At 37.8% G+C, this 16,689-nt stretch overlaps 2 protein-coding genes and 1 long non-coding RNA gene across 4 annotated transcripts; 2 read left to right on the top strand and 1 right to left on the bottom strand.

Moving 5' to 3' along the window:
* Window positions 1-1,315: 1,315 nt before the first annotated feature.
* LOC137726520 (cationic amino acid transporter 8, vacuolar-like) lies at window positions 1,316-3,524 on the bottom strand. The gene has a single exon (XM_068465454.1). The coding sequence runs from the start codon at window positions 3,307-3,309 to the stop codon at window positions 1,528-1,530; it is 1,782 nt and encodes a 593-aa protein (XP_068321555.1). The 5' UTR covers window positions 3,310-3,524; the 3' UTR covers window positions 1,316-1,527.
* A 2,659-nt stretch (window positions 3,525-6,183) lies between these two features.
* On the top strand, window positions 6,184-13,266 carry LOC137725443 (ubiquitin carboxyl-terminal hydrolase 15-like). Of its 2 annotated transcripts, none has more exons than XM_068464128.1 (14): window positions 6,184-6,397; window positions 7,139-7,585; window positions 8,327-8,780; window positions 8,872-9,331; window positions 9,409-9,557; window positions 9,692-9,780; window positions 10,276-10,361; window positions 10,465-10,627; window positions 10,799-10,922; window positions 11,063-11,220; window positions 11,328-11,412; window positions 11,640-11,852; window positions 12,282-12,343; window positions 12,535-13,266. In XM_068464128.1, exons 2-14 carry the CDS (start codon window positions 7,290-7,292, stop codon window positions 13,229-13,231), a joined length of 3,036 nt encoding a protein of 1,011 aa, XP_068320229.1. In that variant the 5' UTR covers window positions 6,184-6,397; window positions 7,139-7,289; the 3' UTR covers window positions 13,232-13,266. The 2 variants fall into 2 exon arrangements, with proteins under 2 accessions (XP_068320229.1, XP_068320230.1); XM_068464129.1 differs by having other exon boundaries at window positions 6,185-6,397; window positions 8,327-8,762.
* Window positions 13,267-15,139: 1,873 nt separating this feature from the next.
* LOC137725690 (uncharacterized) lies at window positions 15,140-16,075 on the top strand. The gene is made up of 2 exons (XR_011067535.1): window positions 15,140-15,340; window positions 15,759-16,075. It is a non-coding gene; the product is annotated as an uncharacterized lncRNA (long non-coding RNA).
* Window positions 16,076-16,689: the final 614 nt, after the last annotated feature.

Genomic DNA, 16,689 nt, shown 5'->3' on the forward strand with positions numbered 1-16,689 from the left:
CATTGCAAATGAGGCAATGTAACTCCTTGGACAAACTTCGGAAAAGTAAACTTCAATAGTAGCTTCGTGAAGAGATCAACGAGGTTGTCTAAACACCCCAAAATTACAAAGACTTGGGATTTAGGGAAAGGGGGATGATGGGAAATAGAGGAGATGGTGAAAAAAAGTGGAAAGTGAATGCAGAAATGGTGATATTAGGGTTGAGATTTAGGTGGTATGAAGGAAAATTGCAAGCGAACCAAGAAAATGAAAACAAGTGGCATTGGAGGGCTCAAAATAGGACCGGGCCCTAGAAACCCTGCACAAGTACAACTCATCAAATATAAGGTGCCTGGGGCCAGGGGAGTCCAGTATGGAGAAAACCAATTTAGATGTCAACCCAATTCCCAATGGGCAACTCATAAATTTTGAGCTCCAACCCAAATGAAGAAACAATGACCAACTTGATCAACTTATTGGCATTCTGTTAGAGTGTTACTCGTCCAATTTCTCAATAATCAAGGATCCTAAAATTTATACTTGAGGAATGTAAATATGAGTTAGAACAGTTGGTTATGATAGTGTGTTCGCCTCATTGCAAAACCACCCCTTATGATAAACTTTTATCTCTCATTCTCTTTGCTCATGTGGTTGTCTCATTATTTTCTTTATCTTGACCGTGGTCATTTACTTACGGTTGTTAATTACATGACACAGTTTAATGAAGCATTCAATCTAAAGCCTCAAAGCAATTCTGTGAAGCACATGTACAGTCATTCGCACTTTGTTTCCCCCTCACCTAAAACCAACTCACATAAAATTGGATTTTGGATGAAAACAGAATCATGCCAATATTTGATATTGTGAATCCTACGTCGGAGAATTAAGGACCGTAGATGTGCATACAACGAGTTGGGACACTTTTTGGTTTTATGGTGGAAACTTGACTTCCTTCATCGTATAAACTACCTTGTTCCCATTAACTAATTTAACTTTAGTCGAAACTAAAACAACAAGAAAAACAAAACTGAAGATATGGAAAACTAGACATTCTAATGCGATAACTTATACTCACAAATTCTCTCAAGAGATATCAGCGGTGTATTCAATTAGGATTTTGAGGGATTTAAATTCTTTTAATGAATCTAGGGGTATTCAATCAGGATTTTAAGTGATTCTCTGAAATTTAATATGTATTCAATCAGGATTTTAAGGTAATTTATTAAAATCCTTAGAAATTCGAGTGTATTCAATTAGAATTAGAATTTAAAGAATTTAGAAAAGTTGAGGAATTAGAAGAAATTTGAGAGATTTTGTATTGTATTTTAAGTATCCACAAATCTCATCTCTCCCCATGATATTTCGAAGGAATTGAATCAAAATTTTATATTGAATCTTTACAAATCAATTAAACTCCATAAAAATACATAGATTTATAAATCTATTAAAATCTCTTAAATTCCCAATTAAATAAACCCCTTCAACTGTCGGTTCTTCGTTCTTCTTCAACCTGTTGAGCTACATCACATGCTGCATCTACACCGACTGTCAAATAGTAGACAAGCATGCGATTTCATTTCCCTGTTCAGTTTTTGGTTCTTGTTCAATCTGGTGAGCGACATCATATGTTGCATGAACACCGACGAACAAATAGTAGAGAACCATAACCGCAGTGCAAATGAAAAACCTCAAGAATGCAACATAACCCAGAGACCCAATGAGAAAAACATTAATTCCAATCGACAATGCAGGCAACCACGGAACAAGTGGAACCCCCCAAACCTTAGGAACTCGGTGCTTTGGAAGCAATGCCATCCACAAAGTCCCCGATAACCAAATCACAGAAAGCACAACATACCAAACCCACCCGCGCATGCCTTTATTCCAAACCGCTGTAATTCCAGTAGAACCACCGATTATTAAGAACAAACATACAAGGAATTGGACCAAATCAGTTGTTGGTGTCACATCCTTAACATAATATCGCCTCACAAGCAATGCAATAGCCACAAACATAAATATGCAGAGCGTACTGAAAGAGAAGACGCTTGACAGCACATCCAGACTTGTGAATAGAGCAACAACTGCACTAATTAAGGTTACCAATGCAGTAGCATAAATGGGGGTTCCAGTTTTCGGGTGAACCAAAGCAAACCAGGGTGAAATCATATGCGCTCTTGCAATCTGAGTGGTATACCTAGCTTGCCCCATAGAGCCAACCAGCAGACTTGTAGTCATTCCCTTGAGGGCACATATACTCACTAAGTACTTAGCCCAACTCATCCCAATTGCCTCAAAAGCAACCGAATAAGCGGCATCTTTATCGATTTGAGTGTATTTCTGCATCATACACAACACCAAAGCCATCAAGCAATAAACCACTGTGATCAGACTCATAGAACCAACCAAACCAACCGGTATGTCCCTCGAGGGTTTCTTCGCTTCCTCGGCCATATTAGCAACCATATCGAAACCAGTATAAGACCAGTACACAACAGCAGCCGCCTCAAAAATGCCTTTTGCCCCATATGGGAAAAAGGGCACCAAATTCTCAGTCTTACCCTTAACAAACCCAACAATCAATATAAACACTATGATCAAACCACTAGCAATGGAAGCAATCCAATTCAACACAGAAGTCCTCCTAGTCCCACTCATTGCAATACTATTAGCAACCAAAAGCACCACAACAGCTATTGGATCCAGAAGATTAAACCCATCAGGCAGAGACTTTACCCGAATTCGCAGAAAATCGGTGTCATCAGTCCTTAAAATGCTGGCAAAGTAAGAAGACCAAGACCTTCCGAGCCCTGCCGAACCCACCAGAGCCTCCAGGAGGATGTTCCCCGCAGCAATGAACGCCACAAAGTCCCCCAACTCGATCCGAAGATACGAAAACGACCCGCCGGCAACTGGGACTTCGACGGCGAACTCTGAGTAGCACAAAACCGAGAGCAAAGCAGAGAAGCCAGAGATGGCGTAGGAGAAAACAATGGCGGGACCGGCGTTCTCGCGGGTCGCCTGCCCAGTGATGACGAAAATGCCTGAACCAACGACGGAGCCGAAGCCGAGCCAGATTAAGTCCCACCAGGTGAGGCAGCGCTTCATGCGATTCTCGCTCTGTTTGGGGAGCTGGAGGAGCTCGAAGGAGTCGGAGGAGCGGTGGAAGAGGCGGTCCTTAAGGCGGGAGGGGGTGTGGGAGAGGGCGTCCTTGTAGGAATTGAAGTTCTGGAATGAGGGTTCTGGGAAGAAGTCCTGCTTGCTCCATCTGCTCCAGTAGCTTCTGGGTTTTGGGTCCTGCTGGTCTTCCTGCACGGGATGTAAATCCATGGCGGTTTACGGTGGCTCTGAGGGTTGGTGGGTTTTGAAGTGTTGCAGATGCTGGTGTTGGTGTTGGTGTTGGAGTTGGAGACGGAGTGGTAGTTGATGGTGGGTGAATTATGGAAGGAAACAACTACTGGGGAATTATAATTAGCGGTTCATCTTGATCATTAGTTTTTGTTTTTATTTTGGGTTGTAATTATGATATTATTACCATTTGTTTTTTCAAGGCTAAATTCATTGGCTGCTGTTGAATAATGCAATAATTAGAGCTAGATTCATTTTTTAGTAGGATTTTTAATTTTCTTTTGCTTAACCGCAAAACAAGGCTGCCATATTTTTCACGTTTTATTCTGTTAGTATTTAAAAAGAAAATATGTTGGAAAATAACTAAAATTACAAAAAGAAGAGAGCCACACGGGCCACATGGCTCAACACCTGCCCAGCAGGAGGGGAGGGTCAAGCCCAAATGACATCAAATAAATGACTAATAGTTTAAACATCAACCATAAATATGGAGCGTCGTATCACAAGTTGAGAAATCTTAAATCGATTTATCTCGCATGAAGAAGACCCATTTATAATCTATTGATCAACATCCACATTTATGATAACTAAACAACGACAACAAAAAGAATCACGCACAAAACTGTCAAAATTTAACTCGAAAAATAACATCTAGAGAAAGGGTCTTATGATACATGGAGAAGCATAATGATTTGAGTAGGATGAGGTCTAATGCCTTGAAACACAAGGCATAAAACAACTTTACACGGATCCAGCTTTGGAATCATTCTATCATCATGACTAATCGAACGCAAACAAGACTCAAGCTAAATGCTTCTCCATATCACATTCAGCTGCAACCATTTTTTCTTGATGGACATGATTGCCAACTACCATCTAGAAACATTATGCAAATTGTTCTCTATTAACCCAATCAATTAAGCACCACCACCTAATCGATGGTAGTGGAAAAATCCTTATTATATACGTTACCCAATTATGAAACATCAAGTGGGTAAGGAAGCAAAGCGGTAAAGTGATTGGCTGTATGATGGATGAGTCGAGTGGGTGAGTAATTCATTGTCTCCTCATGTTGAGGTCAAATTAAGCACACCCTAAGCTCTCAGGTTAATAGAGTATTCCCCGCCCCAAAAGGCGGGTGGCAAATCACCTTGTGAAAGAAAAAACATGAAACATTAATGTAATGTCATATTTAGGGGAAAACGCATAATCCTACACCAAGTAAAATTTATGGGCATACAAAACAAGTCAATTTATTCCACACATAAAACATGATTGTCATGTGTCATGAAATTTTACTATACTTTATGTATAACATGCATTAAAATGATAGATAATTGGATGTTTGGTTAAAATTTTCTACACACTGATACATGCTTAAAAATCTTGAGATATCATTTCTCGACAAATGAACGTGTCAAACTAAGTCTTACGTTGGATCCATCCCCTAAGGCTTTTCATTTAAATGGCGAATCCTACTGCGGAAGCACGTGAAATCACAAGGTTTACTACAATTGCACTAGCTGGGGCTTTAGCCTATTCGCGAAGGACATATAGGGTAGGGAAAAAGTGGACGCAACGAGCATATTTAAATAGTAAAAAGGATTCAAATATTGCCACAAATAGTGTTACTACATGAAAAGCTTAAGCTATAAGCTATGTAGGTTACACTCATTAGTTAAAGGTGTCTACAAATCTCATTTTTCAATCATAGAATATGTCGAAATTAAACTCCCAAATGTAGGAGTAAAAATAATAAAATATCATGTTCATTGTAACCAAATTCACATCATTTTCACCATGATGAATTTACAAAAGGGCTCAAAACCCATTTGGTAGAGTTAAAATCCATGCTTAATTTACATATTTACTCATTTTTGTGATCAATACATTTCATTTTTTGCAACTCATATGGAAACAAAATGTAGTCTAAAGCACATTGCAAACATTTTTACGTTCACAAAATTAATTCAGGTGGTGAAGTAAAATCGTGTAATAAGTTAAAATACTTATATGTTTAGAGTTTAGTTTATACCTCTATCATAGAAAACCATAAAGTAAAGAACGAGATTACTTATACTCTCATTTGTACATTTATGATGCAGCGATATCGATCACCACAACAATATATCCGATCCATCTAATTAATTTACTCTCATGCATACCCATTGACATTGAGGCATCAAAATCACACGATCCCCCAAAAATTTGAATTCTTTATTGGCAAAAAACGCAGTACGATTCTCCTCCTTCCTTCAATTTTTCAATTCACCATGTCGGCCTCCGCAAACAATTATTCTCTCTTCGAAATTTCCCTTCAATCCCATGGGAATGTAAAGGGATCCTCTCATAATCTATTCTTCTTAATCTATCAAATTAATGAATTTATGTTATTGAAATTTAATTTAACAGTTGAAATTATTATAATTTTTAAAATAAAATTTTATTTATAACTGTTAAATCAGTTTCAATAAGACAGATCCACTAATTTAATAAACTAAGAGGAATAAATCCGGAAATGATCTCTTTCTCTTGGGAATGGACCATTAAACGTGGCCCCATGCTAAAAATTATTGGGAACGTCATAGGGCGGGTCCCACCCCCGAACTCCCCATCATGTCATTCGGACAATTTTTTTGACCCTAGTCCACCCCTGGGCCTAGATCCTACGGCCCCAAACCAATCAATCGAATTAACTTTTATCATGTCTCTGCAACATGGGTCTGGTCGGCCCCGCACCTGAAGGCTTGGCGTCCAAAGGGTCCGCGCCACGTTTCCAGATTCTCCATGTGCATACACTGATTTGCGTTTGCGAGGATGCAGAGGAGAATTACCGAGCGTTAAAAAGTGAGGTGCGTAGTGTGAAGTGAAGAACCAGAGAGAGAGAGAGAGAGAGAGAGATAGAGAGAGAGAGTGAAAGAAGAGTTTTTGTTTGTTTTGTTTTGAGCTTATCATCTGAGGAATCAAAGAACCAATTTTTATATTTTTTCCAGAAGAGGAGAGTGGAGGGAAGGAAGCAGAGCTCAGAGTGTGAGTTGGGTTTTGCTCAGATTTCTTGCTTGTGCATCAGGTATGCTTCTTCTAGCTGCTCCATTCTCTCTCTCTACTTTTCCAATGGTTTTTCACTATTTTGTACTTGCATCTCGGATTTGCATTGCTTGTTCTTTACTGGGTTCCCTTTCGTTTTCTCATTAAATTTGAAATGACAGGAATAATTAGCTGGTTTGTTCAATTGTGGAAGTGTAAGTTTGCCAAAGTAATGTTCTTGCAGAAGTTTTTAGATAAATTTTGAGTTTCTGGCATTTTGGTGAAACACCGCCGGGTCTTCTTTTAGGGATTTGGTTAGCAGAATGCCGTGGTATGTGCCAGGATTGGGGAAAAATGATAAATATCTCAAATGGGGTTCTCTTAGATTTCGATTTTGAATAATGGGTGTGCTGAAATGGGAGAGATTTGTTGCCGTTCACATTGCTTCTGTAACGCGTTAGGGTTCATTGGTTCTGTTATTGTTTCAATAAGCAATATTTCGTATATTCTGTTTTATCGGACTGATGAAATGTTTGACGACAGTAGTCACTAGTCACATTGAACCAAAATAGATTCAAGCTATATCAACAATGTTATGGTAAATGTAGGTCATATTTACTTTTTAGTTGAATGACCAATCTGTTTTGAATTCAAGGCTCAGAATTTAGTCATTTGAATGTTAATATATGTAATGTTCTGAACAAAAATGAAATATGTAGTCTTGAATTTTATGTTTTGAACCAAAACTATATTTTGTAAAAATATAAATCTGAAAATTTGACAGGTTGGAGTGGTGGTCCAGTGGAATATGATTTATCTTGCACTTCATGCTGCCGACCTAGATGTCAATTTATTTTGAATTTTGTAACTTTGAGAGATCATCTCCCGGTTAGTGGCTTTGACGGGGTATTGGACATGAGTATGCTGGTGAGGACATGCTTGAGCCAAGGGAAGCTGATATACCGGTCCTGTTTCTGGTTTTCGTTGTACTCCCTTTGGTTGCTTACGTTTTACTTGGAAAATGGAGTGAGTCATCAAAGAAGAGAGAGAGGGTAAGTTTGCTTGCTCAACTGGCTGCAGAAGAAGCTCTCAGAGCTGAAGCAATGACTGTTGCTGCTGTTATTCCTCCTGTGTCTTCCTCAAGTCCTTCAAAGAATGGACTTCAAGTATGTGCCAGATGCTATAGTACAGCTACAACCCGCTGCTCTAGATGCAAATCTGTCAGATATTGGTATGCTCTAATTTGATAGCAAGAACATAGATTTTCTGTCAGTATATTCTCCCTTTATATTTCAATAATACAAAAAAAATGCTTGTCCGATTAAAGAGATTGAAACTGAATTTAAAATTGTAGTATTGCAACCATTGTGACATATGCACTACAGGATTGGTGTTTTGTTCAAGATCTATTACAGCTGTATCTTCTGTTTAATTTCTTGCTTTGGTTATATAATATAACCTAACATCGGAGCTTGTGTTGTGTATTCAAACTGTGGTTTTGGAATAGAAAAAAATGAAAACTTGATTTGATCCCTTTTGGTCACATTAGTTTTCACCTTATTCAAGCAGTGAACTCAAATATCTATTTATATTTTACCTTAAACCATGATTTAGATTTTGGGGAAATAATGACTTAAATAGTTAGAGTGTATTATGCTTGTGGGTGATATATATTTCTCTTAAAGTCTTCTGTGAAAGGGAACTAGAATGCAAGCACTGAACTAAAGATCGAGCTAGGAAAAAAAAGTGTGCAACATTCAGCTAACCAAAATCAAGTAGCTCATTTGGGAATTTCATAGGCTTGTACCAAATATGGTACTATCAATGTAAAAAGGAGAACCACAAAACAGAAACATGCAAACACATGTGATACTTTTCAGCAAGAACGTGTTATCAATTAAATATTTCTCCTTATGAGCTAAAGGTGCAAACATGATCTCAGTCCCTAAATGTTTATACGGATTATATGCAGTTCTGGTAATTGTCAAATAATTCATTGGAGGGAAGTTCACAGGCAAGAATGCCTGCAGTTGGAACCTACTTGTTCAAGCTCATCTCCTAAGGCTGTCTCATTTGGAGAATCTTTTCATGAGAAGTTCTCACCTAATGACAGCATCAATTCACAGTACTTTGGGAGTAAGATGGAGCAGATTTTAGCGGAGCAAGCACCAGCTGATAATATAATTTATCCTTCAACAAGCACTGGTGTCCCTGATATGCTTGACTGTGCGTCGGTTGATACCTCTCAAGTTTCCGTGCCGGAGAGAAGAAGTGTGGACAAGCGAGTTTCCAGAAAATCCCAGAGAGAATTAAGAAAAAAAGTTGGAGTTACATTTGATTCTTCTGAAGAAACATCTTTTGGTTGGACTACCCATTCGGGATCTTCTAATGTTAATTCATCAAAAGAGGTTTTCATGGAGCATAAAGTTTGTGTCACTTTGTTATTCTGCTATCGTTAATCTGTCTATACATTATGTGATTTGATGTCTAATAATTATGTTATACTGTTGGCTGCAGTTAAGAAATTATGACACCCAGTTAGCAGAGGAGTGCAATCCTATGATGCAAAATGTCAATATCTCTGATAGTTATATAAAGGGACAGGCTACTTCAAGAAATATGGTGCATGAGAATGATAAGTCTCAAGGTCAAAATGGCAACATATATGAATCAAGAAGCAACTCTGGATTAACATCCTCGGCATATTCTTCAAAAAGTGGAATAGATGTGCATGAAAATGGGTTGGACTTCATTCCAAATGGAGGAAATTCCCTTAAAGGGGAAATATTATCCAATGATGAAACAACAGATTTCAAATGTGCTGAAATGACGACAATGAAGGCTAGCATAAAGGTTAAAAGAGCTCCATATTCTCTTGGGAGAAAGGTGTCTAAATTGCCAAATTCAACAATGGAAGTCTCAGGAGAGCAGTGTTACTCAGAGATAGAGAGGCAGGGACATATTGCTGAAGATTCAAGTCAGTCTAGTGAACCACTACTCTGTAAATATACCTTTGCACTTCATAGTTGCTATAACTCTATGTTTGTGCTGCAGAAGTAACTAGAATGAGAGACACCACTGCACAGGGGAGCAATGGAATTGCAAACAGTAGGATCATGAAGATGATGGGTCTAGAGAAGCCAAAGAACTTGACCAGACAGGAAGTCCCTGAAGTGAATGGTTACCGACAGAAAACTAAGAAGGTCACTATCTCTGTTTGAATATATCACCATAATATGTCTCCTGAATTGTTTACTATCCTTCTCCATGAGTTATCTTCTTTTTCTGATTCTGAGTTGAATGGACTTGTCACTGATTTATGCTCTTTGCCTCTCAGGTCCTGTTCCCTTATGATGAGTTTGTGAAGTACTTTCGGTGTGAAGTCTTTGACTTATCACCTCGGGGCCTTTTGAATTGTGGGAACAGGTAAATTATGATAGCTTATGTTTGCATTATTAGTTTCATGGATTAGAATTTCTTTTTGAACTCTTTCATAGATTAGAAATGAACACTCCATTCATACTTAATGGTAAAATAAAGAGGTGAAGTTTTGTTGATTAGGATGACTAGATCAGAAGTAAAACAAGTATTGATCTCATTGCACTGCTTCTAGTAATACATTAGTTCATGTGTTGTAATTTTTGGTGATCGTCTGCATAGCCTGCCTGTAATTTCCTGATTTTGAATTCTTATGATAACCTTTACTTTTCTTAATACATAAAAGAATATATGACTAATAGTAATAGAAGAGAGATAAAGTTTGACTAAAAGGTGACTAATGTACTTTGTGGAGATGCAGATGGGTTGTTGATAATCAGATTCATATAAATAAAGTCCTGAAATTGAACCATTAATTTTTTCATAGTTGATGTGTTGTATCATTGGGTTATCGTGATTAATAATAATTTATTTTTCTTGCAGTTGCTATGCAAATGCTGTCTTGCAGTGCTTAACCTGCACAAAGCCTCTCATTATCTATTTGCTTCGCAGATCACATTCAAGAGCCTGTACTTACCTTTCCTCATATCCCTTTAATCTTCCAAGGAATTTCCATGTTGGCGTTTTGTTTATAAGCACATTTGAATCACTTTTGCTTGTGATATGTACTAGGTTGTGGTAAAGATTGGTGTCTCATGTGTGAGCTGGAGCAACATGTGATGATGCTACGAGAAAGTGGGGGCCCACTTTCTCCTAGCAGAATTCTTTTTCATATGAGGAGTATCAATTGCCAAATTGGTGATGGAAGTCAAGAAGATGCACATGAATTCTTAAGGTCTGTCTAAACTTACCAGTTATGTGTTCCTTTTCTTAATACTGATGTGCAAGCATTTGTATCTGTACCAACCTCCATATGTATTCAGCTTTAGAAATTATATTTAAAATATTGAAGTTTCAAATTTTGTGGAAGGAATTTTAGTATATCATGTGTGCGGTATTTATCCAGGCTTCTAGTTACGTCAATGCAATCTATATGCTTGGAGGGGCTGGGTGGTGAAAACAAGGTTGATCCTAGATTGCAAGAAACAACTTTTATACAACATACATTTGGCGGACATCTCAGATCAAAGGTGCTTATTGCGTATTTGCGCACTTCTCAAGTTGTTATAAATCGTTTTTTCATCAAACTGCTATTTGTTTCCCTTGTTTTTTAAGTTATGTTCTTCTTTGCCCACACTAATCATGGATGTATCAATGTTAATGCCACCAGGTCAAGTGTTTGAGATGTCATCATGAGTCGGAACGATATGAGAACATCATGGATCTTACCTTAGAGATATTTGGTTGGGTTGAATCACTTGAAGATGCGTTGACTCAGTTTACAACCCCTGAAGATTTGGATGGAGAAAACATGTACAGATGTGGAAGGTCTGGTAACCTAAATTTAGTATTTGTTAGAACCCAGGTTATGTATGAGTTTTTAGTTTTACAGTAGAACTTCAGTGACTTACAAACTCACATTTTTTGTGGAAAAGGTGTGCTGCATATGTTCGAGCCAGGAAGCAATTGAGCATACATGAGGCACCAAATATCCTCACAATTGTCTTGAAGAGATTTCAGGTATTGATTAGATTTAGCATTGAGACTTGAGAGTGAAGAATTTTCTGGTTTTTGGTTCGAATCACAATTCAAACCCCTAGTCATCTCGTGCTTCCAACTTCCACCCATGAAAAAAGGATTATCAGATTTGGCACCTTCCTGCTAGATAACTGTAGGGCTTTCTGGTTTTATATGCTGGGCACTACTTCTGTTGCTGGAATCCTAAATAACAGCTGGTTCTTCACCAGGAGGGAAAATATGGAAAAATAAACAAGTGCATCACTTTTCCAGACGTGCTGGATATGATTCCATTTATGACTGGAACGGGTGACATTCCTCCTCTTTACTTGCTCTATGGTGTTGTGGTGCATTTGGATACTCAGAATGCATCTTTCTCTGGACATTATGTGGCATATGTGAAAGATATGCGAGGCAATTGGTTCAGGATAGATGACACTGAGGTAAACACCTTTTCTAATCAACATTTTAGTGCAAGGCTTTTGGGATTTTGCAATAATGGTTTAAATTTGTTTTCATTAAACACAAATAAAATGGAAGTTCAGATTTATACCTGCTGATTGCGTGTAAATATTGGAAGAATCCCAATTTGCTAAAAAAAATTGAAGTCGGTGAAAGAGCCTCCATTATCAGTGTCATGATTTTGATAAGACATTAATACCTGTAGTTTATTCCATAACAACAAATGGAAGGGGGTCTCTGGGTTAGAATTCCTTTTATTTGCTTTCCTTGCATTTATGCTTTTTGAGTGTTGACATGGTTTCCCTTGGTGCATATGCTTGACAGACAAAGGAATGATTGAAGTTTATATTTCTTGTTTTATTTTCCGTCAATGAATTTGGGTCCTAAGGTTGGTCATACTTCATAAACAGGTTCACCCCGTTTCAATGAGCCAGGTTATGATGGAAGGAGCATATATCTTATTTTACATGAGGTGAGTCTTATTGGCATTGAAAAGAACCCACCATGATCTCTTTCCTTACCGTTTCTTTATTGGGGTTTTTAGCATTCATATGATTGTATGTTGGAATATATTAGCATTTAGTAGATAGTACGAACTAAGGTGGTTGTGAACTGGGAGGGGTTCAATTGGTGGTGTTCTACATATTCATCTTTCTTTCCCAGGTCTTGTCCCCGCCCTCACAGAGGATTTTCTGGAAAAGCTATCAGGGAGCAAGTTCCAAATTTAGAAAATCAATGCACATCAAAAGCTCAGAAGTCATGGCCAGGCCAAAGCAAACACAGCAGCCAATTTGCTAGTCCAGAGCATTTACCAGATGATATCAGGCCAGAGATTGCAAATGGCTTTGGCAACAGCACCACTAATGGCATCCGTAGGAGTTCTAATGGGAATGTTTTCCCAATGATGGAAACATATGGTGAGCCCATGGGCGTGGAGTTCTCTGATGCTACGTCAAGTGATTGGTCCCTTTTTACAAGTTCTGATGAGGCCTCTTTCACGACTGAGAGTACTAGAGACTCTTTCAGTACTGTGGATTATGCCGATGCTTGCAATATGGATCCAATCTCTTCAATTTTCAACACGTTATATGCACCGGAGTATTCTCGCAGTTCTGCATCCTGCAGAAAATTTTCAAATAGTAGGCCACACACCAGATTTGTTTCCAAGGATAAGGGTGTTATTTTGGATTCGTACTTATCAACCCATCCCGTTGACAGAGCACAGAAACGAAACTATTCAAGAAAGGTGAGTGATTCACAAACTGAACACCCTCTGGATACTAAATGCAGCTCGTTTGTAAGATATGGGACTAACCCAATACATAGTCTTGACCGAACCTCGGATCATTGTAAACTCTAATCTATGAGATACTGATTGAATAGATTGTTTAGTCTGGTAGGAGCTGTGCCCCAACATTTTTGTTTTCAATGTATTGTTGATTGGGGCATGTTTCATATCAAAACAAGTAAATGTAACAATCTTCTTGTTAGCGATCTAATTAATACCGGAAAATGTAGAGTCCCGGGATTTTCCTTTGCTTCAATCTGTCTTCGGAATATCTTTTGCTTACGATTAAACTTGTGTTTCACCTGTAGCTCATGAAATTTGGTGAAACTATTTGCTACCAGCTGAAGTTCTTTCAAGGAGATGTTCTTTACTTTTACTTGGAAAAGTTAAAAACCATGGCTGCCTACCTTTGGAATCTATTGCTAGATGGTAAACTGTGAAAAAGTTTGCCACTAGTAAGTAGTAAAAAACATCATGCACAGGAAAAAGAAGGTAAAAATAATTAGCAGGTATGGACTTCCCACTTTAACATGCTGGAAGTAGTTATTGTTTCACTTCTCATTGCTTTCAATATTTAAGTGGAGATTTTGTTGTAGGGTTAACCGTCCTATAAGGATATGTTCTCAACTTTTTATGTTGAGGCTACCCATTTTCAATTATCGAAACCGTCTATATTTTAGCTCTTCATTCAAAAGTTATTCTTGCAAAAAATCATTTAAACATAAAGGTGTTAGATCATCTAAAAAGCGCAAAAAATCATAGTTTATTAGATAAATTGAAAATAAAAATACTGACAATCAAACGACTAAACAATTGTTAATATGGTTTCGATCATTGAACCACTCTTTAAGATTAGGATATGCTTTAACTTTCTTAAGAACATCATCAACGTAAAACATGAATAGATGTTTGGTTGAATGCTCAATAAATTTGAACAAACTGAATGATCATTGGACCACGGGAAATCTTAATATGTTGTCATTCTTTATTAACTCATACAAGGTAAAATGTTTGAATGTGTTACACTACAACTTTAAGCACCAGCCCAATCACTTTTAACTTTAAGCATCAACCCTATCACTTTTAGTACCAATGACACCATTTTTTGCAAAGCGTTACTCAACGTAAACATGTGCTTAAGAAAGGAAAATTAAAATATAAAGAGAATAATGATGTGTGACTCTATTCTTCAACACCCGAAATCCGTCTTGATGAAACCAAGAAGAATTGAAGGCATTTTCCGTAGTGGGCACACTCCACGCCAATGTTCAATCAAGGACTCTTGTCCGCAATATAATGCTTATCTAGATATCTATCTAAAACCAAGCATACCAAAAAAGGTAGTGATGTTTGCACACTTTTAGCATCTCTATGCAATTATGCTTGGTTTTTGTCTATTGATTCCTTCTTGGATTTATTAATCTAAAGGGTAGAAACAAATTGAAAAATGTATGAAAAAAAGAAGAAAATATATCACATGGAAGGAACATTTATGTAAACAGGTTCAAACAATAAAAAACATATTTCAAAAAATAATTATTATTAACATTTTAAAAACCTCATTTAATTTTTGAGATGCTGGAAGGAGCTATGTGTCTGGCAGCTTCGTCTACCTTTAAAGAGCACGCTTTGGACGGCCTGTGTTGAAAGTGAATGCTTATTCTCACAGCACAGCAGAAGCAGTTTTTTTTCAAAGCACAGCAATACCAAACCACCCCTTAGTATCCTAAGTTTTTTATTATTTAAATAATTTTGATATTTTAGATATTAGGGTTTTTTAAGTTTCTCTATAAATGTATTTGATATGCACGTCAGAACCACCGCCCCAACGCCTGCACCCAGGGGCCAGTGCCCCTACATCTCTCCTCATCTGTCGTGAAACAGAACCTTGATGCGATGAATCTTCCGTCCGCCTGAATTACGACCTGACGATTGCAACCAGATTTGAACCCAACCCGATGCTGTCTGACCGCACCCGATCACCATTCACCCACACTTCAAGAAGCCCAGACCCTAATCAGTCCCGCACCGCCAGATCGACCCACCTACATCGTCGCCGTCCCCGCATCGTACCAGACCCGGATCCCATCTGCTCGCCTGCCGCACCACCATCAATCCATCTGACCTTGGTCTTTCATCCTCCTCAGCCGCTTGCAGCTACCTCGGTCCTCCTCCTCTAAGGTATTTTGCTTACTCAAAAATCAATTTCGAAATATGTGTTTCTATTGCTTGATTGTTTATATGATCTTTGCTAAGCTTTTATGTGTTTCGATTGTCTTTTCTTTTTAAGTGTTTAGAAATTGGGCTATAAGCTTTGCACATGTAATTTATCTGGTTATATCTCAAGTTTCATTTGTACCTTAATTCTGTTATATCTGATACGGCCCCCTCAAGAGTAAATCCCTTTGGTTGGTTGATCAGTCAACAATCACAGTTTGAAATATCTAATCCCTGAACAATATCAAGATCATCTGTCCAATGTGTTCCTTTTTTATTTTTCCTTGGCGTTTTGGGACGATTAGTCTACGTTGTTCCTTAATCTTTGCTCAATATGGGTCTCCAAGACTCTAGTCTTACCTTGACCATTACCTCTGATCAGATTAACAAAGCAATGGCTGAAGGTGAGGATGAATCCTTGGAGATTTGAGCTCCCCTGCTTTCAAAGAGATTGGATTGCTTTGGGGTCTGGGAGATGAGCTGCAGCAACTTGAGCTGATTGTTGCCCAACTCTAATTTGTGCTCTTGACTTAAAGCAAAAGCAAACCAGTTATGAAGTGATCAAAGTGTGGCTCCAATGTGTAGGCGATTTAGTTTTTGAAGTTAATGATGTGCTAGATGAATTCTGTACTGAAGCTCAGTGGAGACCTTCATGGCTGAAAGGAATACAGTGATTAAAGAAAGTACGTATTTTCTTCCCTAGTTCGAACCAATTTGTTTTTCGGATGAAGATTGCCCATAAGATCATAGATGTTAGAAAGAAATTTAATGTTTTTGCATTACTTAGACGTTTTTAGTTAGAAGAGTTGCTTACTTAAGATCTTACCGTTTCAAATTAGTGAGAGAGTGAGTCATTTGTTTGTGCATGCGGATAATGTAGTTGAGAGAGAGATAAAAGGGCAATGATTCAACTCTTGTTGAATCTTATGTCAAGGTATTATATTCTTCGTTTTGATAGTTGGGATAGGAGGATTGGGCAAAATCGTAATTGCCCAACTTGTTTTCCATGACGAAGAGGTGGTTAAAAGTAATTTTTAGCTGAAAATGTGGGTGTGTGTGTTTAACACACATTGACTTAATACACTTGCCAAAAAGATTATTTAATCTGGCACCAAGGAAAAATCCAAAAACCTTGAGATAATCAAATGCCAAAAAAGAATCATGAAGAAGATAGATTTGAAAAGGTTCCTTCTTGTGTTAGATGATGTATGGAATGAGAATCATTAGAAGTGACTTAGCTTTGTTGATAGGTGTTGCAAAAGTTAGTAGAATACTAATAATTACTCATAGTGAAATGGTTGGTACGGGATTAG

Source organism: Pyrus communis, chromosome 2, assembly GCF_963583255.1.
Source record: "Pyrus communis chromosome 2, drPyrComm1.1, whole genome shotgun sequence".
Lineage (NCBI taxonomy): Eukaryota > Viridiplantae > Streptophyta > Magnoliopsida > Rosales > Rosaceae > Pyrus > Pyrus communis.